The sequence below is a fragment of the Coptis chinensis genome, chromosome 1, assembly GCF_015680905.1.
Source record: "Coptis chinensis isolate HL-2020 chromosome 1, ASM1568090v1, whole genome shotgun sequence".
NCBI lineage: Eukaryota > Viridiplantae > Streptophyta > Magnoliopsida > Ranunculales > Ranunculaceae > Coptis > Coptis chinensis.
In genome coordinates this window covers 8,287,528-8,311,018 of record NC_141456.1, presented here as the reverse complement: position 1 = coordinate 8,311,018, position 23,491 = coordinate 8,287,528, and the positions used below count along the sequence as shown (strand labels likewise).

The 23,491-nt window shown below is 38.2% G+C and overlaps 3 protein-coding genes across 8 annotated transcripts; all 3 read left to right on the top strand.

The window, feature by feature from the left end:
* Positions 1-15,238: 15,238 nt before the first annotated feature.
* On the top strand, positions 15,239-18,087 carry LOC147521864 (putative F-box protein At3g10430). 6 transcript variants are annotated; one of them, XR_015211027.1, is made up of 5 exons: positions 15,239-15,399; positions 15,546-16,567; positions 16,654-16,866; positions 17,456-17,607; positions 17,697-18,087. XR_015211027.1 is itself a non-coding variant. In XM_086589011.1 (4 exons), exons 2-3 carry the CDS (start codon positions 15,554-15,556, stop codon positions 16,846-16,848), a joined length of 1,209 nt encoding a protein of 402 aa, XP_086445137.1. In that variant the 5' UTR covers positions 15,239-15,399; positions 15,546-15,553; the 3' UTR covers positions 16,849-16,866; positions 17,697-18,087. The 6 variants fall into 6 exon arrangements, 3 of the variants coding, with proteins under 3 accessions (XP_086445137.1, XP_086445167.1, XP_086445145.1); XR_015211025.1 differs by having other exon boundaries at positions 17,447-17,607; XR_015211026.1 differs by having other exon boundaries at positions 17,422-17,607.
* Positions 18,088-18,307: 220 nt separating this feature from the next.
* On the top strand, positions 18,308-21,118 carry LOC147521863 (F-box protein At3g07870-like). Its single transcript, XM_086589049.1, has 3 exons — positions 18,308-19,143; positions 19,543-20,641; positions 20,729-21,118. The coding sequence occupies exons 2-3, from the start codon at positions 19,871-19,873 to the stop codon at positions 20,924-20,926; spliced, it is 969 nt and encodes a 322-aa protein (XP_086445175.1). The 5' UTR covers positions 18,308-19,143; positions 19,543-19,870; the 3' UTR covers positions 20,927-21,118.
* A 746-nt stretch (positions 21,119-21,864) lies between these two features.
* Positions 21,865-22,837, top strand: LOC147521862 (thylakoid lumenal protein (Mog1/PsbP/DUF1795-like photosystem II reaction center PsbP family protein)). Its single transcript, XM_086589055.1, has one exon. The coding sequence runs from the start codon at positions 21,891-21,893 to the stop codon at positions 22,719-22,721; it is 831 nt and encodes a 276-aa protein (XP_086445181.1). The 5' UTR covers positions 21,865-21,890; the 3' UTR covers positions 22,722-22,837.
* The last annotated feature ends 654 nt before the right edge of the window (positions 22,838-23,491 follow it).

The following is a 23,491-nucleotide window of genomic DNA, read 5'->3' as shown; positions in this document are numbered from 1 at the left end:
AGTCCTGGAAGATCAGCTTTGAACACATGACCTTCTGGTGTTTCCTTCCAGTCAATACGAGTGTTCGCGAATTGGGTTGTTTCATTTGAGAACTCAGAGCGGAATGGAGAAAGTAGGAAGTCTTGGAATGGATCCCATATGTCTAGAGAGATTGGGTCGAAGATGTTGCTTCGTCGGCCACCAAAGATGCTTGGAATGATCGACATTTTCAGATTTGGATTGGGTATATGTATGGAGTGAAGAGAATGTGATGGAAATGTATGCAGATATTAAGTGCCTGAAAGAAACTCTTTGTAACCTTTTTTGTGAAACTTAAAGTGCATTACTATTTTTAAGATATCAACAAGACATAATATGGTGATAGAGTTTTATTTTACGCTGTGTCTTCTTACTTAGTTACAGAGATAGGAAACAAGCATGAAGACAAATGCTGTGCTAATGCAAAACCATAAATAACTTTTTTCCTTGTAATTAATTTGCACTGAGACATCTGGAAAATTTGCTTTGTTCAGGCCCTCCTTACATTATATATCCTCTACCTTATGACTATGGCCTTTATTTACAACAAGATTTCCCTCCAAACCGTCGTGTTGTATGATTAAACTTAAGAGTTGTTCTACAGTAACGTGTTACACTCTGAGTGTAACACGCAAATACAGCACAGCCACGTGGATTTCAAACTGGAAAGCAGGTACAATATGTTTCCTTTTGAAAAAAAAAAAAAATAACAAAAGCAAAGGCAAAGACAAAGAAAAAAGGGAGGAAGAGAAAATAGCTAAGCAGAGATGAACTTCAGCAACGACTTCATAGTTCACACAAGATTCAGTAGGGAAAAATCCTCTAACTTTTAGACAATTAAAATTATAAGAACCCTCTTCAAATTTGAATAAACCCTTCCTCAGAATGATTAAATTCCTTTTTACATTTGCAAATCAAAGTAGAAAGAAAAACCCAACCCAAAAACAACTCATCATCACAAACTAGTACTGTTTATAAACACAAGAAGACTAGTACTGGAACTCGAAGAGATGATTTCATGAGAGTTTCTATTAATAGTAAAAAAAAAACGTAAACTAGTACACAGAAAATGAAACGGTGGTTAAATCAAGAAAGGAATGAAAAAAACTAGAAAGAAAATGAAAGATTATTACCTTGTTTTTTTTTCTTCTTCTTCTTCTTCTTTCTTTGATTGAATCTGAATCTGAAAATTAGGTTTTGAGGAGTGCGAAAATAATGGGGCGGTGAGAGAGAGAGAGAGAGAGAAAAAAAAGTTATGTTTTATATTTCGATTTTTTTTCGAAATTTTTAAGTTTGTAACACTTCTCCAACGCTTTTTAAGCGTTAGCAATTAATTCCGGAAATTCACTCAAATAAAGCAACGCTTTACAACATTGCCAACGCTTATTTAGCGTTGGCAATTTACTAACGGTAAATAACCGTTGCAAATCAAAAAAGGTGCGTGTTGCAAATATCCTATTATGGTGTAGTGATATTAACTCAGCGGGGATACCGAATCGGCAAATTATATCCTTCTATAGGAACCGTTTGACATCCGAAGCTTATATGTGCACCAAGGGTTGTACTTCTGCCCACTTGGCAAAGTAATCTGTAGCTATGAGCAAAAAACAAACATTCCCTAGAGCTCTAGGTAGGGGCCAATGATGTCTAAACCCCGTTTTGCAAATGGCCATGGTGAGAAAATCGAGTGCAGCTCAGTTGCTGGAAGAGTACCCATATGGTAATGTTTCTGACAAGGGATACATGTCTGGGAAATGTGTTTCTCATCCAATTGCATATGAGGCCACCAATATCCTTGCGTCATTGCCTTATGAGCCAAACTTCGACCACCCAAGTGATTACCGCATATCCCTGCATGGATTTCTTGTAGCACAACTAATCCTTCCTGTGTTGTGAGACACCTCAGTATAGGAGACAATGAATTACCTTTCCTGTACAATTACAGAGTTCCTAAGGATGAAGATACGAGTATAAACTTCCATGCATCACTTTTGACGCTATCTGCGATCTTGGGCTCTGAAAGGACTATGCCATTGCGTAGAAATGCAATAAATGGTGTGCGCCAATCATCGATATCTGCCACGACATTTGGGTAAGTGAAGCTGTCGGGCTCTTCTACAATTTCGTCGTCACTTTGATCGTTATTGGGAGGTATAGGGAAGAAGTCTGCATCATTTTTTTGAAGAATCATGTTTCTATCTTTCTGGGAAGCTTCTTCGTTGGGCTTGTCTTGTAGGGGAATATCGTACTTCCTTTTCCTCGTATTGACAACATTAATGCTTGATGCATGGTAGATGTTCCATATCAACACTGAAAAAGCAACATGGATTGATGTAGATGTCTGCGAGTTGTTCTACGGACAAGTCAATGCTCGGGTCTTGCTAGAAATCAACATTAACTTGTCTTGGTCCATCAATGTCTACTGCTGCAGATAGATATGCTAAGGCGTCTGCATATTGAACATCATTCTGAGGCCTCTGTATAATCTGGATTGCTTCAAACTGGTGAGCAAGTATGTGAATTTGATCTAGGTATGCTGCCATTTTATCGTCTCGGGCTTCAAAAGAGCTAGAGAATTGCCCTGCCACCAACCGTGAGTCAGTGAAAATTTGTAATTTTTGAACTCCTAAGTTTAAAGCTGTGTGCATGGCATATAGGACAGCTTCATATTCTACTACATTATTGGAGGCCTTGAACCCGAAATGAATTGAGCACTCAATGGTTGATTTATCTGGCTTGATAAAAACACATCATAATCCAGAGCTGGATTTGTTATGTGAGCCTTCTGTGTAAACGATCCATGAATCGGATGAAGGGTCAGTATGCTTTGGCGGCGCTTCCTCGCCCCCAACTGTAGCCGTTTCACTAGAGATATATTGTTGTCTTGGTTGATTTCGGGGACGAAATCATCGATAAGGAAATCTGTCATTAGGGATGCAAGTGCATGACCCTTTTCTAAAACGCAAGGTTCAAAATTGATGCTATAAGCACTCAAGTAGATGTCCCATTCCGCGAGTCTACTTGATTCTTGGGCACTTCGGAAAACTTTGTGAAGAAGATATTCCATGTATACTTTGACCAGTCTTCCATGGAAATACGGCTTGAGGCGTCTGGCAGCATGAACCAGTGCTAGAGCGATTGTTTCAATTCTCAAATATCTAGTTTCCGCCCCCGTTAGTGTCTTACTAATGAAGAAGATCGGACAACCGTCTTCTCCATCGATGAGCAGGATTGCACTTACTGTAGTATCTGTAGCGGCCAAGTAAGCTCCAATAGGTTGCCCTATAACTGGGCTAGCCAAGATTGGTGGTGAGACCAGGTAGTTCTTGATTGATTGAAAGGCATTTTCACAATCATCATTCCACCTTGCTGAGTCTTTTAACGTCTGAAAGAAAGGACGGCATCAGTCCGAGTACTTAGAGATGAAACAATTTAGTGTTGCTAAGCGCCTTGTGAGCTGTTAAATCTCCTTTTTTATTTTTGGAGAGGGCATGACTTGAATGGATCAGATCTGTTCTGGGTTAGCTTCGATGCCTTGACAAGTCATCAGATACCCTAGAAATTTTCCTGATACTAGTCCGAAAGCACATTTCAAAGGATTTAGCCGCATGTTGAATTCATCAATTCTGTCAAAAACTAATTGCAAGTCAAAGATGTGATCTCCACTGTGCTTGGATTTTACAACCATGTCATCAATATAAGCCTCCATTGTCTTGCCCAACATATCTCCGAATTTGGTGTCTATCATCCTCTGGTAAGTAGCTTGCCCCTGCGTTTTTTAAACCGAAAGGCATAACTTGGTAACAAAAAGTCCCTTGGTCAGTTATGAACGCAATTGCTTCTTGGTCCTTAACAGCTAGTGGGATCTGGTGGTATCCCGAATATGCATCCATAAATGATAATCGTGGGTAGCCAGACATGGCATCCACCAATTCCAATATTTGTGGAAGAGGGTAGGGATGAATCGGGCAAGCTTTGTTAAGGTTAGTGAAATCAATGCACACTCTCATTTTCCCATCTTTCTTGGGTACTGCAACCACGTTAGACAACCACTGTGGATATGAAACTGGTTGTATAAACTTAATTAGTTGAAAGTAAACGATCAATTTCCTCTCTGACTTTGAGTTTTCTATTCGGGGCCATGCGCCTAGGTTTCTGTCGAACTGGCTTGATGGTAGGATCAATGTCAAATGTGTGGCATGCAACTTATGGGCTAATTCCTGGCATTTGCTCGACTGACCAAGCAAAGATCTTTTTGTTCTTTCTGAGGAGTGCTACCATTTCCTTTTGTTCATTTTCCGTCAATTCTGCCGATATAAAAGTTGTTTCTCCACCTAAATTCCCAATATGAACTTCTAAAAGGCGGTCTATAGTCGGCAGTCCTTCATTTCGTGAACTAGCAGTGCAAATACTGTGTGGGACTGATTCTGATTTAGACACTTCTTGCGAATTACTGAGAATTGTATTTCCCCGCATATCAGATTGACGATAATCCTCCAAGACCTTTTCGTGACAGCTATGGGAAGCCATCTGGTCGCCGCGCACCTTACAAATTTTGTCAAGAGATGGGAACTTTACTGCCTGGTGAAAGGTAGAGACTACTGCGCCCATGCTGTGGAGCCAGTCCCTTCCAAGGATTGCATTGTAAGGGGATTTGCAATTCATCATAAGGAATTCAATGTCAATTGACTTGTCCATGAGCGTGACTGGTAAAGAGACTTTTCCTACTGGGGTTGTTGTTGTTCCGTCAAACCCGATGATTAGATTATTTTCTGCAATAATTAAATTTTCTGACAGCTGCATGTTCTTGTAGCAACTTTCAAAAATGACGTTGACAGAATTTCCAGTATCTATCATGATGCGCTGAACTTGCCATAATCCAATGAAAGCTAAGATGACGACAGCATCATAATTAGCTGAGGATGATGGACGCCAATTAGATCTCTGTCATTAAAACATAGGGGACTAGGCTCTGTAGTTTCTGAACGAATTCCTTCAACAAAATTAATGTTATTGACGTGATAAAATTCACGCAAGAAACCAAACTTGGCTTGTTGTTCACACTTTTGCCTTGTTCGTGAAATGTCATTGATTTTGGCATGACCAGCTAGTATGACATTGTGGCTAGTCATTGCTAAATTTTGCTTCACAGTTTTTGACAGCAAAAATGCGTCTAAATGTCCCTTATCGACTAGCCTTTGTATTTTTCCCCTGAGGGATTGATAAGAGCCCAAAACTGTAGTTTTAACCCCTTAACAATCGTACTTTTAGACCAATTATGTGAATAATAAGTAAGAGTTAATCGATTCGTGTTTTATGCATTTCGGGCTTCAAAGTCCATTATGTGCGAAATATGCCACTTTAGCGAGATAAAGGAGCAAAGGTCGGTTGCTAAGGAGTTCGTGATTAAAGGCCAATTTTCAAGAGGACAAAGCCCTCAGTAAAGTAAAGCCCGGTCAAAAGATGAAAAGTCAAAGTCCACGCGGGTAAAACGATTACAAAAGTCGTGAGAACTTCCAAAGACCATATCTTTGGACTCAGACCTCGGAATTGGGCCTACCTTACTTCAAAACGACCGGCTCGGAAAGAGCTTTCCAATGGTCTAAGCCTTGACCCAATCAGAGGAGTAGAATTGGACGAAAAGTTTGTCAAAGCTAACTCCAGCTGAAGAGGCCTTTTTAGACTGAAAGAATTAGGTTTTGGGCCTGATTCTCTGGCCCAAAACATGGCTCCAAGCCCATGCACGATTTTGGATCTGAAACATATAAAAAACAAAGAAAAGCTTAGTTCTTAAGGCATCTAGTGATATTTAGAAAACTAGTTCCTTGTAATAGTAGCTAAGGTTAGATTAGAATAGCTTCTAGATCTAGTTTTAATGGTTTTTAATTAAGTTTAGTTTCATTTTCATTCCTTGTTTTAGATTAAACCTTTAAAATATTGTTATTCATTTGATTAGATTAATAAAATAGTTTATTATTATTCAATTCGTTTTCTGTCATTACATTTATAGATCTAGTTTAATTTCTTGTTGATATCATTTTTTAATTATTAATTAGATTTCAATTATTGTTTGTTAAATTAGTAAACTTAGAATCTTGATATTATGTTTAGTTTAGATTCTTATGGAAATGTTGCGGAATGATTCTCGGCTAAACCTCCATTAGAGGGGGTTGAGAAGTCTTGATGAAAGCTTGATTCCGATTATCGTAGAGTCATCGTAATTTCTATTCCACTCTAGAAATGATTAATTCACCATGAGAATGGGTTTAATCGTTCACATGCTAGTTATGAATTGGTAGAAGTGTCATGTGTAATTAGGTATTAGGAAGAACCAATTGTTTTGCATAGCAGTTCAATTCAGATTACGACTATTCGTCGTTAATAAGTTAAGTTGAGTTAAGGTGGAATCAATCCCCCCTAATTCCTTATCATAGAATCAACACAGCATTCTGTAGTTAATTAGTTGTATCTTGTGGGTAGTTGCATCGTAGTTTATAATTCGTAAATCTCTTATTAGACTTTAGTTAAAATTATTTATACTTAGAGAACATTACTATGTGAAAGAACTAGGAGTGGAACGAACTTCCTACTCCACTATATCTGTTCAATAGATAGAGAGTAGAACAATCTTTGATAAACTAGGCACGTAATTTCGTTTAGTTTTACTTACGTTTTGAGTTTTATCGTTCATTTCGTAGGTAAACTATCATTTTTACATTTATCAGGGATCTGCACTCTTCTGTTTCATGGCCGAAATCATTGTGAAAGTGACACCAAAGATTTTTGTCACATTTAGACTTAGTGTTTTCAGGTAAGGGCAGCGGAGGAAAAAGTAAGTTTCGTCCCTTGATCTTCTCATATATCGCATCATACTTGGCATTTAATGGAGTGATAAGCTTCATTTCCTCACGAACTGTGTTTACCTTTATGTATTCTGATTTATGTTGTTGCCCTTCCGATATGTTTTTCTTCTGTTTGCCTTTACTTTCGTTTGAGTCTTAACTCCGAAAGTTTTTGTCTCTGGAAGCTTTTGATCTAACATCTTCCTCCACGTTAATGAACTGATGTGTTCGTGCAAACAAATCGGACTTTGATTATGGGGGGTCCTGTACAAGGGAGTTGTAAATTCTGTTTTCATTGAAATGGATTCCTTCTTTGAATGCATGAATAATCATTACGTCAGGGATATCGGCGACCTCTGCTTGCACCTGGCAGAAACGAATTACGAACTTTGCCAGTGCTTCATCCTTTTGTTGCTTGGTGTTTAGCAAGATGTTGACATCCTTAGGACATGTCCAATTATACTTAAACCGATGTAAACTTGCTAATTCCTGGAATGACGCGATAGATCGAGCTGGCAAGCTGGAAAACCAACGTAGAGCTTCTCCTTTTAGTGTAGACGGAAAAAGTTTGCATAAGAGAGGGTCATCTCTGTGCGCCAGAGAATTAGCCTGCTTTTAAACTCCATAACATGATCATTCAGGTCGCCTCCTGTTTCATTGAACGTCGGAAGGTCTGGTTGTTTGAATCCTTCCTGATGCTCTACATTTTGTATCTTTAGGGAAAATCTCTCGATGACATCTTCGTTCACTGCAAGGTCTTTCCATCGTGTTTCAGCGACACCCATATTGGTCATTGTTTTCTTGATAATGTCTTTGATTTGTTGTTCCGTGAATGGTGCTCCTATAGCTTCTAGATTTTTGACTTGAGGAGTAACTTCACTACGTTGCAACTCACGGCGTTGTCGCCCCCAATCGTTGCTTACTTCTATATTTGGCTGGTTCCTTGGGCTGCGAGACTTGTGCCGATAAAATGGGCTAGGCTGTCGAACTGGGGAGCCGTTTCTTTAGTGTGGCCGTATTCTGGACTGACCTTCGTTAACCTTTCTGTATCGGTTTGTTGCATTCAAGCCATGTCTAAGGTCATGTTGCAATTCGTCTCTGAGGTCCTGATCTTGGCGTCCAGCATTGTGTCTTATGGTGGATGTTGTCCACCTTTCTGATGCGCTATGATCAACATTCAATGATCTTGTCATGTTATGAGAGGTGTGATGATTACCTGACGACGTGTATTGTTGTTCTTTCTGCCTAGTGTTATGACCACTACTACGCTTAGTGTTGTTGGTATTTCAAGATTTGGATCGCCTTCTTGAATGGGATGAATGTCTGCTTGACCTTGAGTGATTTTGATGATGTTCAGGGATAGGCTCCAATGGATAGGATCTACTGTAATTAAATTGTAGTCGGTTGAATACACTCCGGTTTTCACCAGATCTAGGGGCTCTTGCCGGTGTGGAAGATGCAGCATCAGCGTCATCCCTTAGTACTTGCTTCCCTTTGTCTAGTTGCTTCTGCAAGTAGTTGATATGTTCTTTCTCTCTTCTGAATCTCTAACACAGCACTTCTAAAGGCACGTCTTCATCTCCTATCTCCATATTCTCTGAATCCGCTTTGCTTGCATTTATGGCATCTAGATCTTGAGAATGAGTTGTTGGAGCCTGAAGTCGCGTACATCTAGATCTGCGCTGCCGTGGCACTTGGAATTTTGAAGGTGGAGCGTGTAGATCTGGGGCAGTTGGTTGATCCATCACGGCCTCATTAATCAGAACTTCGAGATTAGGTAAGTTGTTTTCTTCTTCTTGTTGTAATCTTGCATTTTTGCTCACTTGAGATCTTGTTGTTTTCGCCATTACCAAATTGTGGAAGAAAGTCAGTTAGTAAGAACCACAGGCGGCGCCAATTTTGTTTGGGTAAGAACTCACCCGAACACACTAAAAATCTTGTTAGGGAGATTGTTGTAGAATTTTTGAGACTGTACGTTCAATGGATGCCTACGTATCTAAATTGTTATCTGGAATGAAGTCTCTCAAATGAACGTAGTTCTTTTGGGAATGAAAATGAGATATTTATAGGTGGCTTATCTCCTTAAAATCTTATTCATATATTTTTATAGAAAGATATATTGCCTTGTTTGTATATATGCTAAAATCTACCATATTAGGATGAGTGGGCTGATTATGTTAGCCATACAGGAGGGCAGTAAAAAGTCGGCCATCTTAGTTGGCCATAACAATAGGCCAGTTTAGTTGGCCAGCTTGGTTGGCAATAAAAGTAGGCCAGTTTAGTTGGCTAGCTTGGTTGGCAATAAAAATAGGCCTGCTTTGTGGGCAATGGGAGTCGGTCGCATTCATAGGCGGTGCTAGTGTACAACCTTTGGTACCCAACGACGACCGTTTGTAGGGGTAAGAATGTAGTCGTACATATAGAGTCCAACTCTTATCAAGTAGTTTCCTGATTTGTTGGAGTGAGATGAAGTGGTTAACCACGTGTATAGATATGTTAATAGTCCCCCTCAAGGTGGAGCGTTCAAGGACTGAACGCACAGCTTGCCAATCAAATTGTCAAATTGATCTATGCCCAATGGTTTGGTAAAAACGTCTGCGAGTTGAGCACTAGAAGATATAAATTGAGGAGCTAAAAGCTTGGACTGAATCTTTTCTGTAATGAAGTGACAATCAAGTTCTATGTGTTTAGTGCGCTCGTGAAAAACAGGGTTGTTGGCGATATGCAGCACAGCTTTGTTATCACAGAACATACTGATGGGAGATGGATGAGAAATTCCAAAATCACGTAACAAGTATTATAACCACTGTAATTCACAAGTGAGAGTTGGCATAGCCCTATACTCAGCTTCGGCAGAAGAACGGGATATTGTGACTTGTTTCTTAGTTTTCCATGAAACAATATTAGATCCCAAAAAAGTACAATAACCAGTGGTTGATCGTCGAGTATCTGGACATCCTGCCCAATCAAAGTCATAGTAACCACGTAACTAAAGTTTGCTAGAAGAGGATAAAAATATCCCTTTTATCAAGAGAGCCTTTCAAATAGTGAATCACTCGGTGAGCTGCATCAAGATGCGTAGTGCGAGGTGATTGCGTAAACTGGCTTAGAATGTTAACTGAATAATTAATATATGGTCGTGTCACCATTAGATAAATAAGGTGGCCCACTAAGCAATGTTATGTAGTCGGGTCAGGAAGCAATGTACCACTCTTTTTAGATAATCTGAGTTTCTGCTCCATAGGAAAATCAGCAACCCGTCCACCAAGAAAACCAGTATCTTTGAGAATGTCTAAAATATATTTCCTTTGAGAGATGAAAAGGCCCTTTTGTGAGTGAGCTACCTCAATGCCAAGGAAATATTTCAATTTCCCCAAGTCTTTGATGTAAAACTTTGCTTCAAGAAATTGTTTGAATTGTTTAATAGCATATTCATCATTGCCGGTGATAATAATATCGTCCACATAGACGAGAAGAAAAATCAAAGAACTGCCTTTATGATAAATAAAAAGAGAATAATCAGACTTGGATTGAGAAAAGCCTGTAGCAAGTAGTGTAGAAGAGAACTTTGCAAACCATTGGCAAAAAGCCTGTTTCAAACCATAAATTGATTTGTTGAGCTTACAAACACGAGTGTCCCCCTTTCGAACAAAACCGGGTGGAAGGGTCATATAAACATCTTCATGAAGATCACCTTGAAAAAAAGCATTGTTAACATCAAGTTGGTATAGAGACCAACGTTTAACATCTGCAATAGATAGTAAAACACGAACGGTGACCAATTTGGCAACTAGTGCGAAAGTATCGTGGTAATCTAGCCCGTGAATCTGAGTAAAGCCTTTGGCAACTAACCGTGCTTTAGGACGCTCAAGAGTACCGTCAAATCGATACTTGTTTTGAATACCCATTTGCAAGGGATTGCCTATTTGTTGGGAGGGAGATATGTAAGTGTCTAGGTGCTGTTCTTTTCCAGGGCTTCAATTTCCTTCGTCATAGCATCCTTCCATTGAGGTATTTTAACAGCTTGGGAATATGATTTTGGTTCATCTGTAGAACAAATAGTGGAAAGAAACGACTTGTGTGCAACAAAAAAAATTAACATTAGAAGTATATTGGTTAAGAGGATATGGTGTACCTTTCGACTTGGAGTTAGATGAAGAAGGGGAACATTCATGACTAGTTGTAGAGCATATTTAGTGCTTAACCAAATAAGGAGGAGGACGCCGAATTCATTCTGTCTTATCAGGGGGTGGACTGGTAGATGTAGAAGTTTGTGTGGAATTAGATGGTATATAGTTGTTGGTTGAGCAGCCAAGGATGAACTAGTATTGGAAGTTTCAATGACAGGTGTATTTGGTGAAGGAGGTGTGGGACAGGATTCATTGAGTAAAGGAATTGTGATTCCATAATTACTTGGGAGGGAACGTGGAATATCTTTTGAACTATCATATGAAGGATTGTCATCTAAGGATAATGGTAAAACATGAGAGGATTGTATTAATGATATGGGTATGTCACGAAAGGGGAAAATACCTTCATAAAATATAACATGATGAGAAGTAGATATAGTATTAGTTGCAATATCAAAAATGCGATAACCTTTTTGTGCATGTGGATAGCCAAGAAACACCCCAGGTTTAGCCCTCTGATCAAATTTATGTTGAATGTTATTGTTGTGCATAAAACATAAGCTGCCAAAAACTCGTAAGCGAGAATAATCAGGTTTTGAACCAAACAAAATTTCTTGTGGGGATTTGTGTGATAAAAGAGGAGTTGGTAGTTTGTTAATGAGGTATATTGCTGTGAGAACGCATTCACCCCAGAATTTTAAAAGTAAATGTGCCTGAAATCGAAGAGCTCTAGCTACTTTAAGAAGATGACGGTGTTTCCGCTCTACAACTCCATTTTGTTGGGGAGTTCCAACGCAACTTCGTTGGTGAATGACACCATTGTCTAAGAAATTTTTTTGCATATCTTTAGATAAAAATTCAGTTCCATTATCAGAACGTACACCTTGTATTGTTGGAAAATTTTCAACACCGTTGTTAGAAAAAATACGATGTATGTGATGCTGAAATTGAGTGTGAACCATGGCAAAAAAAAACTGCAAAACTTGTTTTGTGTCAGATTTAAAATGCATGAGATAGAGCCAAGTGCAACGACTAAAATCATCTACAATGGTTAAAAAATAACGAGAACCATTTAATGAAAGTTGAGAGAAGGGGCCCATATATAACAATGAATCAAAGCAAAATGTCTAGTAGTATTAATTGAACTCAAAGGAAAAGATAAACGAGCTTGTTTTGCTTGAGGGCAAATATTACAAGTTTTATTTTCAGAACAAGAAATAAATGGAACCTTTTTAACTAGATGATGTAGAGTGCGATAAGAAACATGGCCAAGGTGCCAATGCCATAAATCAATGGTAGGTGGTTTGATGACGGCCATTGCTGAAACCACTCGAAAATAATACAACCCTTCATGAATGTTACCCTTCCCAATCGTCCTCTTTGTTGATTGGTCATGAAAAACACATTCATGAGAAAAAAATGTTAATGCACAATCATTTGATTTGGTAAGTTGGCTGACTGATGATAAAAGGTTAAACTTGAAAGATGAAATAAATAAAACATTTTCAAGTTTAATGTATTGGGACAATTGTATTGTACCAACATGACTTACAAAAGCATTTGAGCCAACAAGAAGACCGATGGAAAAAGGATGTGGACATGGTTTGTAGGAAAAAAAAAGTGATAAACTATAAGACATGTGATTAGATGCTCTTGTATCAATAATCCACACTAAATTGGTGGGAACGGTAAGGGCAATACCTGCTAGATTTGCATTGAAATCTGCACTATCTGAAGAAAGCATGGCAAGTAATTTGTTATAATGTTCCTTAGTGATGCTAGGAGGTGTCACAATTTTAGGTTCTTTGTTTTTTGTTGCATTCTGGGGTACATCAGATTTCTTTGGAGGATAGCCATGGAGCTTGAAACAACGATCTATAGTGTGGTTATCTCTTCCTCAATGATCGCAATGAAAACATGGTTTTTGATTGCCACGATTGAAATGGTTTCCATGATATGCGGGCTTTGCAGCAAGTGCAGCGACTTCGGGAATAGGAGATGAAAAAGAATGTATCTCTTGCTGTTTTTCTTCTTGACGAACAAAAGAGTAAATCTTGGTAATGGTAGGAAAGGGCTCCATGAGAAGTATTTGGCTGCGAAGTGGTTTGTACCTATCATGGAGACCTTGAAGAAATTTCATTGCTCGATCGTCAAGGATTTGAACTGCAAGAAGCTTGCCATATCCACAAGTACATGGCTGAGTTATAGTGAGAGAATCAAGTTCATTCCACAAGGACTTGAGCTTGGTAAAATAAGCAGAGATAGATAGGTTGTCTTGCTTTGTGTCTTTAATATATTCCTTGAGTTGAAAGACTAATGGAGCATTTGATTGAGAGTAGCGTTTCGCAACGTCCTTCCAAATTTCTCTTGCAAATTTGGAGTATGCAATGCTTCCACAAATTTCAGGATTCACAGAATTGAGTATCCAGCAGGAAACAAGGTCATTACATCTTTGCTATTGAAGAATTTCATCAGCATTAGTTGGTTTGTCAATCATACCATTAACAAAACCAAATTTGTTCTTTGCTCGTAAGGCCATAGTCATGGCACGAATCCATGTGTTGTAATTGTCACCTGATAAAGAAGGAGCAACCAACATAGTGGATGGATTGTGAGTGATGAACAAAGAAAGGTCCATTTGGGGAAACCTAGACTCTAGTGTTCTAGGGATCGGTGGTACAACCATTGAACAAAGTAAATAGAGAGGAAGATAGAAAAAAAAGTGTTTTAACTTGAATAAAAGTGTTGCTCCGATACCATGTGAAAACACGTAGATTAAGTTCAAAGATGTTTTTCTTTATTGATTTAGAGATATTTAAATAGGAGATTACAACTGAGTTGAGAGATTCTCTCTACCTATCTAACTAAATAAAATAGTACATAGTTGAACAGAAATGATAGAGTCCAACTCTTATGAAGTAGTTTCCTGATTTGTTGGAGTGAGATGAAGTGGTTAGATATGTTAATAGCCTATTTTAATGAAATTTAGTCTTTTTTCTTTTAACTTTTTCCTTTTGAGTTATAATTTCAGCTGGAAGATATAATTTTCAAATATAAGGAAGAGAGAAAGGACATTTAGCTCTCTTAATCAAGAAAAAGACGAGTTTAAGATGTCGAGGCGTGTGGGATTCCACAATATTTCAAGCCAAACATGTTAGTTCCTTGCCTCCTCTCACCTGTATTTGGGAACTGAGTTGAGTATAACTACAGGGTGCGTTTGTTTACCAGGAATCGGACTTGAGGAGTGGAATTAACTGGAATCCTTGGTGGACCACTCACTTTTGGCCTATTTGGAGACATAGAATCCAATAGAATTGGATTCTAAACGGACTCCAATTCCTTTTATTAAGTCTTTGACAGACCCCTGTTAATCCAAAAGAATCCTAGACTATGGGAATCGGTTTTTTATTTCTAATCCGAAAATGGAGAAATAAACTAAAAATTGGAGTCTGTTAGAGGATTTTATACGGCAACCAAACACATTAATTGAAGTAGGAATTGAATTCCGATGATTTCTAAACGTTTGCCAAATACACATTTTGTAAGTTGGAATCAAATTCTATTATAATAGATTCCATTCCAATGGTTTCCTACTCCATTCTATTCCTAATTAGTTTCCAGTCTCAGTTGCCAAAAACACTCTAGTAATAATTTTAAGAGAGTTGGACTTGGGTTTGGAATTCGCCCTGAACATGTAGTTCTCCAAGACTGAAGACTCCAAGTTTCCTTATATAAACGAGAAGTGGACCGCCCCAAATTAGTATAAAAAAAAAATCTAATCCGGCGGAAAGGCTTCAAAACAAATCTACAGATTTTATGTTCTTATGTGATATGCTATCATGGTTTTGATGAGCTGTAAATGGGTGTACATCTGGGGTATTGTTTTGACTTCAGAGTTAATTGTTTTTAATGTTTCTAATTCTCAGTGAACATTTGTCTAAATACCTTGTGTGGTTCATGATATATAATCTTTTTGCGACACAAGTATATAGCTTTGTCTTCCCTGGAACAGTGCGTGTTATTCATAGAATTGCCAATAAAATTTCATCATCATTTTATCATTTCCAATAAAATGTTATATAAAACCCGCCAAGATTTTTTAATCAGGGATAGATATTATGATTAATCGTGACCTGAATATGGAGACTGTTTGGTGACTGTTATATAAAACTACGTCCTGCACGATTGCACGAAGGCAACTCTACTAGTAAGTTGCATACATGCAAATTCACAAGTGAGTTGACTCCTCCTTCCTCCCAAATAGATTCTTCTAGAAGGCCTAGAACAACCAAAAGAAATGTTAACACCAATTAGCTAAAAAAACCTGCCTCGAATAAAACATTTTGGTTCGATGGACGGTTGGGATTAACGAATCCACTTCGACTTCATTCTCCCGCCCAAAGAAGAAGGTATATATACTCTTTAATTTTTTTGCCTTTTTTCTTTTAATTGGGTTTCAGAAATTGGGTGATATATTAGTTTTGTAGCTTACCTCGTTTTAGCTTCATTTCTAAGTTGTTAATTTTTTTTTCAACTTTTAAACTTCAATTCGAAGTGGGCACAATGTTATTTGATGGAGAAACAAGGGAAACTATTGGTGTGAGCTCAAATGAGGTAATACCAAGTCTTTTACCGGAGATTGTTTCTGATATCTTGTCTAGGCTTCCGATAGAGGATATTATGCGATCCAAGACTGTATGTAAAGACTGGTATGCTTTAACAAAGGATCCACACTTTATTAACTTGCATTTGAGTAGAGCACTATGCTTACCGCGTCGCATTATTGTTGAGCCGAGGGGTGAAGTTCCCATAACGAGTTTATATCTAATTGAGACTACGGATGGCATGTGGAGAGGTAGAGAGCTTCCGGTTAGTTGCGCACAAGGGAACTATTTGTACACTTTGGCTTATTGTCATGGCTTAATTTGTGGTGCTTCTTCGTTTTGTAAAATGGGTCCGTTGTTCATCTATAATCCAATTACAAGAGAATATGTGGAACTGCCTGAAACAGATATTGAAGCTGAACCTGATAAGCTGTCCGTGAGTCTCGGTTTTGGTTTTGATTCTATTGGAAAGAAGTATAAAGTTGTTCGTTTCTTTAAATTATATGATGATGATCTGCAAACCCATATGAAAGGTGAGATTATTACACTGGGTGAAGGGTCATGGAGAGGGCTTGAAGTGCCTGAAACAGTTATATGCGGCACTAGGAGAAAGCCAGTATTCTTAGATGAGACCCTTTATTGGATTACTGAAAAAAATAGCTTCCTTGGCGGTGACGGACTCCTAGCCTTTGACCTCTCTACTGAGAAATTTCGAACTGTCAAGTTTCCTTCCTCCCTAATTCGTTCCATCAATATCCCTGATAAGCTATTTCTACTTAATTTGGGGGAGACTCTGTTCTTAGTAGAACATGGTTATCGGCACTGTTTTCGTGTCTGGAGAATTGTGCGTAGCAATACCAAGAAAGGATACAAGTTCTATGAGTCGTTTCATTCTATGACTGTAACATATGACGTTGTTGGCTGGAGCATGAAAGTGATGGAGAGATGGATTGATAACACCTTCCTGTTTCATGTAAGTGAATTGATATGGCCAACTTACTATTCTGATGATTCTATGATATATTGTTAGGTATATTACTTATGCTAACATCATCGCAGTTAAAAGGTGCCCTTTTCAGAAGTAAGATAGATATGAAAGATCATCTATCACTCTATTTTCCAGAGAAGGATGAGTTTCAGATTGTTGAGGTGCTAAGGATTCCAGAATTTTTTGAACCAACCCTTTTTGTCCCATGCCTTGTTTCACCTTGTTCTGCACACAATGACGGAGCTCAAGAGAACAACTTCAATTAAGTAGGCCTTCTATTAAAGGTAGTACTATAAACATTGTTACTCGTATATGATGATGTTATCATAGTTCTCTGAGTTGTAGTCAAATGGTTGCACTTCATTTTATTTTGATATAGTTGCTCTATGCCTCCCTCCTAGTGTGATTCTTGTATTCTTGGTTTCAGAATTGGACGTTTCCTGAATTCCGTATTTGGACACATTTTTACCATGATATGTTGTTTTCCCTTTTCCAGACTTTCTTAAGTATATTTATTCAGGTCTTTAGTAAGCATGTTTCCATATGTTACCCTTTTATGACTGGAATTTTCAGTCTTCCATATCTCAACTTGCTTATCAAGGGTCGTGTCTGGGCTTACAATTTTGTTGAGAGGATGTAGTTATGCCATGATTGCCATGATAAAACCTTTTGATGATACTAAGCATGTATCTGTTATTTCCAGACTCCGTGCTATTGAATATTAATTTGAGTTTAGCCAATATTTTACTGTCTGAAACTTTTAGGTAATCTGGATTCATATAGTAAAGCGATTAGAACTTCGCGCCATTGCTTCCGTGCATGAATTGATTTTAGTATAGCTTTTTTTTTGCGACCTTGTTTTAGTATTTACAGAATGGCAAAGTTCTGGACTTTCCTCACACGGTCTTTTCAGAATGCTCGTAGCGTTTTTTCAAAACAGTCCATTATGTATAGCACTAGTAGACAGTCAATGGAAGACATACATAAACTTCCTCTAAGAGCACAGCGCCTCCTCAAAGATTTAGGTTTGACCCTTTTGTATACCTTGAAAGAACACACCTATAAATGTGTATATCATTTTAATTCACCTGTAACATGGTTTACATTCAAATAGGTTTTATTGCTCGAGATCCACAAGGAAAGTTCCTCTCATCAAGCATCAAAAACTATTTTGCAAGATATGAGGAAAATGAATGGCAGTGCAATTTGGATTCTGACAAGGATATTGACAAATCAACATTGGGATTTGGGGGCAGCAGACGTTTTGGAAGAGAAGAGAACGAAACCTCTCTCGTTGATAAGCCTGGCCATATCTACTTGAGTCTATTGACTCTATTCTAACTTTTGTCATTTAGATTGTGTAAATTTTAACAGCAATGTTGTTGCTCGTATGCTGGCTACTAGAGCGCTATTTGTTGTATATCTGCCTCAAGTCGGTTACCACCCCAACTACACCTATACAAATTTTATTGCACTATTCAACCAAGTGATATGGTCTTTTAGTACCCCACGAGTATATTTTCTCCATACTAAGCCTGTTTATTATTTAGGGTGAACTAGTATTACCCCCCTACTAGATGAGTCAATTAGGATTTCTCCCCCACTAGATGGGAAATTAGGGTCTCCCTCCTAAATACACACAAAAAAAATTCGGTCAACCCATTTTGACTTTTTTTTTGTGTGTATTTAGGGGGGAAACCCTAATTTTCCATCTAGTGGGGGGAATCCTAATTGGCTCATCTAGTGGGGGGTAATACTAGTTAACCCTATTATTTATTGGAACTGCATGAAATTTCAAGTTGCTTGTATCTTAAACTTGATAATCAAGGTCGTTCGATCTCGATGATATTGTTTATCATTTTGTAAATTTTACCCATACCAGCCCCAATGTGGGTGATGTAATGTTGTCATAATTCTTGATCAAACCTGTAGATGGATCAGGAGGCCGGTGCTTCATTTGCTCTTGTTGAGTTGTTTCTCCTCCGTCCTGCCGCCTTGGATGGTGATGTTGAGTTTTTGCTACTTGCTCGAAGTCCTAGAATATCAATGGAACCAAAAATGGTGGAAATCGGACTAGTCTAACAGTCCAATACAATTAGTCAATTACACAAACCCGTGTTGATTAACTTACAGTCTTCGTGGCGTTTTGATTCGAAGATTTCACTTTGTACATTTTAACTCGTGTGATATTTTGCCATGATAATATTCATATCTCTCCTTTCGACATCCTAAAAATTTCAAGAATTTAGCCGAAATGTTTATCCACACTTGTACGATTGAACCGCAACCGAAACCGAAACCAGACCCCAAGGTCGAGTGATGCAATGGACCTAGGACTCAGGGATGGACTTGAGTCAAAGTCAAAAAGTTTTCCGCTCAAAACAACTACACTCGTTCGATCATTTCCTCTGTTTTCTCATTTTGTCTCTTATTATATAAAAATTGTTTTTTCTCTCGATAAGCTTTGGGCTATAAAGTAGAGACTGTGAAACAAACTGAGGATTTTGGCCTTTGGGAGAAGAAAGAAGAACACCAACCTCTATACAACGTTTGAAAGCAAGGTATGCTTCCATCGTCTATACTTATTTCTTTTGTATATTAATGTGTAATCATTTAGTTTTGCTTAATGTTTGTTCATTTTGTTGGTTTATGGTGTTTCATAAAGAGGGGTTTTGTAGCTGGATTTGGGTGGGGGTGGGGGCAGTTCAACATTTCAACATTTCAACACTTCTTTTATGTTTTTGCAACTTTTTTTAATAGAAAAAACTTTATTTTTCTGATACTTGGGATAATTAATATACTTTGTTAACGTGTATTACATTTAGTTATTGAAACTTTTTTATTATAAGGATTCCAATTTGTGCATTTTCATACCTGTGGTATTAATGTATTATGAATATAGTCCTCAGAAGGTTAGATAAGTGGTGTGTAATTGTGTATGCATGTTTCTGTTTATGCAGTAGACCGGTTAGGAACGTTTTCTCGAATGGAGAAAGTGAAAGAACTGTCTCTGGGAAGAAAATCTGGTGCAAGCGTTTGCGTTGCTGCTGTTCAAAGTAATGCTACACAGGAAGTAGTGAGTCTTCTACCCGAGCTTATCTCTGATATCCTGTCTAGGCTTACCATAGAGGATATTGTGCGATTTAAGAGTGTATCTAACTATCTAAGGGCTGGTACGCCTTGACGAAGGACCCTGTCTTCATTGGAAAACACTTAAATAGATCACTATGTTTACCCCGTCGCATCCTCCTTCAACCTCAATGTATTGATCCTCTAAATCCTAAATCTATGGAGCCCGTAACCAGCTTATTTCTGATACAGTCAGATGAGTGGAAAGGTAAAGAGATTCCAGTTGACAATGTGCCTGGGGACTACGGCATCACTTTATGTTCTTGTCATGGTTTACTGTGTGTTTTCGCGTGTAGCACTTTATGTTCCAAATCAGCTTCACTTGTCATATATAACCCTATTACTAGAGAATCCTTGGAGCTTCCTGAAACAGGTTTTGATTTGAAGGCTGCATATCTCTCGGTTGGTTTCGGTTTTGATTCCACCAGCAAGAAGTATAAAGTCGTTCAATTCTTCAAGTTTCGCATTGGCAATGATCAATGTATGAAAGGTGAGATAATTACTTTGGGTGAAGGCTCATGGAGGGAGTTAGATCTGTCTGGCATGGTATTATGTGACCGTGTTGCAAAGTCAGTATTTCTTGATGGAGCCCTTCACTGGATGATTGAGAGTGAAGATCATTCTGGGTGTGACAAAATCCTTGTCCTTGACCTCTGTGATGAGAACTTCCAAACTATAAAGCCCCCTTCCTCCATTATTGATGCCATCAGATATCCTGCTAAAGTGTTCCTACTTAATTTGGGGGGCTCCCTGTCCTTAGTTGAACATAATTCCTGCGAGCATTTTTGTGTATGGAGAATAGTACATGCCAACACCAAGAAGGACTACAAGTTTTACAAATCTTCCCATTCGATGACAATGCCATATAATACTTTCATCGATAACGTAGGTCTGCAGGATGTGCTGATTGATAACAACTTCCTGTTTCATGTAAGTGAACTTGTTTTTAGATCCATATATACTTACTAATCTGTGAAGTACTATTGGGTATGTTATTGTGTTGATCATTTGTTTCAGGTGAAACTCGGTAACTTAGGACTGGGGATTGATAGAAAAGATCATCTATCACTTTATTTGCCAGAAAAGGGCAAATACCAGACTGTTATGGTGTCCGGGTCTCCAAAAACTTTCAATGCAAACATGTTTGTCCCATGCCTCGTCTCACCCAGTGCTTTTGGTAATGGAGAGCAGAAAAGTCAGAGTAAAGCAAAGTAGATTACATTCCTTCAGCATTTGAGCTATGAAATTTTTATTTCTATACGAATGTTGCTCATCGTAATTTTCGAGCAGTTGCTGTCATATGCTTTTACTTGTGGCTCATATTTTACATTATATTATCTGTGGCACAGAGCTTTGATTTCTGTTTAGCCCATATTTTGGAAGCTCGCCTTGCCTTTGCATGTTAAATGTGTCTGTCACAATTGGGCCTGATTTTCCTGTTACGGTGTTGGTTTGTTGTTCTAGTGATCGCTTTGTAATACTTGGATGTACAATGCACAAATATTTCCCTGAGTGTGTCGATGACTAGATAAAGTAAAGACAAACAGCTGCTCTGTCTAATGCTGGTGATTGTATATCTGGTGCACAGGCAGAAGAATGTATCTTCTATATGAAAGACGACAACTGCTAGGAACTGAAACCGATAATAGTGAAGTCTAGCAATAGCTCGACATGGTGAAAACTTAGTATTGCGTTCAATTTATCATAACTTGTCAAATTCACAACTATCAAAAATTGTGTATAAATATGTTCATGACTTCATGTTTTCCTGCGGACTTTCTAAAAATCTGAATATCTTGCCCAAATCTTTTTGGGTTTATATTCGTAGTGAGCGTTAATGATTGTTTTGCGCCTTACTAACTGGTAAAGAGTTTCTGAGTTCTCAAAGAAGGGGAGTTAGGATTAGGAGTTTCATATCCTACAGATAAAAACTTGAAAAAGGGGAGTTCTCTGACTGATATATATCATGTAATCAGTAAGCTTGAAAAAGTGCAATTTATTGGAAGTCTTCCCGTTTTATCAGTGTAAATCCACAGGTTGTCATTACTTCAGTGTGTTTTAGATATCTATAGAACTAGGAATTTTAATCTCAGTGCCCAGTGCTAAATGCTAGGAGTGATATAAGGTGAAAAGTAAAGCGTTAGTGGCAGATTCTTCAGTTTTGAATGGAAATGGTCAGATGGATAAGAAGAATACAGGGGCCCATCTTATCCCTGAAACAAAGAAACACAAAGAAGCAAGAATGACCACCACTTTTGATACCAATAGTCCCATGGCATCCATTTTCTCTTCTGCTATCTTCTCTTCCTCTTCTTCAGCTCCTCCAAAGTCAAATCTATGTCCACCTTTCACTAAAACTCAATCCGTTGCCGCAAACCGTTTGACCAACACTGAATCATCCTTAAATGTTTTATCTGTTGCCTTTGCCACCGCTGCAGCAACAGTCATTCTATCAACTAGTGCTCCATCCTTTGCAGACCCAACAACATCATACAATATATACTATGGCACAGCTGCCAGTGCAGCTAATTATGGTGGCTACGGTGGAAATTCAAGTAAAAAGGACTCTGCCGAGTATGTCTACGATGTCCCTGATGGATGGAAAGAGCGTCTAGTGTCAAAAGTCGAGAAAGGTACTAACGGAACTGATAGTGAGTTTTACAACCCAAAGAAGAGAACTGAAAAGGAGTACCTGACCTACCTCTCTGGGTTTAGACAACTTGCACCAAAGGATGCTGTACTAAACAACTTGGCATTATCAGATGTTAATTTGCAAGATCTCATTTCTAGTGCAGATGATGTTCGATCAGAAGAAAGAAAAGATGATAAAGGGCAAGTCTATTATGTTTATGAGATTGATGGAGTGAGTGCACGTAGCTTAATCTCGGTAACTTGTGCAAACAACAAACTCTATGCTCATTTTGTTAATGCGCCTACACCAGAGTGGAACCGAGACCAAGAAATGATCAAGCATATTCACGAGTCATTTAGGACGATTGACTCTAATTAAGTTGTGACATGATATTAGATGATTTTTTGCACCTCTTCAATCATTCGGTCTGCGGATTGGTTTCTGAGTACCTTTGATATATTTGACTTCTTATAAATGAGACAATTTACTTTCTAGTTTTTGTAGTTCCCCTCGTCTAAAATTGAAAATTTTATCTTCACGTTTAATTAAAACCATAGAAATACTACATTGTTATCATACTTGCTCCCTTTCATATATGTTCTCTCCAATAGCTTAATAATTAAGGTGCATCAACAAACAGTACATTTACAAATTCCCTGTCTCACAAATTGTATGGGCAAAACCTTGATCCTTGTGTGCTGCTTTTATAGCTTACAATGTGAAGCGAATTCTATATGAAAAATGCAGTGCTCTGGCTCAAGTTATTGTTATATGGATCAGCATGGTTGGTTTGAGATTATGGTTCTTCCTGGTACTATATCTTGTTACAGACTTACAGGGCAATTGTTCTGCCTCTGGAAATGCTCGACTGAAACAGTTGGGATCTACTGCTGTATAAGAACGTCAGTAAAAACCAGTACGACTTGACAAATGAGTGTTACTACCAACTAGGCCGTCTTGTTCTTGAACCAATTGATACAGGACGGTATTTGGCAACAAACCAATTCACTGCAACTATATATCGACAATATTTCAACATATCGGTTGACTGATTGGCCAATACTTTCCGATATTTCGGACCATGACAATGGGTCAAGTTGATGGAACAGTGGAACACCAAAAGTTTAGACAAAATTGGTACCACCGTA

Bases quoted from the DNA above. Each gene is read 5' to 3' on its own strand.
- LOC147521864 (XM_086589011.1), top strand. From the start codon at position 15,554: ATGTTATTTGATGGAGAAACAAGGGAAACTATTGGTGTGAGCTCAAAT. The intron at 16,568-16,653 runs GTAAGTGAATTG...ACATCATCGCAG, and splicing joins ATAACACCTTCCTGTTTCAT to TTAAAAGGTGCCCTTTTCAG.
- LOC147521862 (XM_086589055.1), top strand. From the start codon at position 21,891: ATGGATAAGAAGAATACAGGGGCCCATCTTATCCCTGAAACAAAGAAA.
- LOC147521863 (XM_086589049.1), top strand. From the start codon at position 19,871: ATGGAGCCCGTAACCAGCTTATTTCTGATACAGTCAGATGAGTGGAAA. The intron at 20,642-20,728 runs GTAAGTGAACTT...CATTTGTTTCAG, and splicing joins ATAACAACTTCCTGTTTCAT to GTGAAACTCGGTAACTTAGG.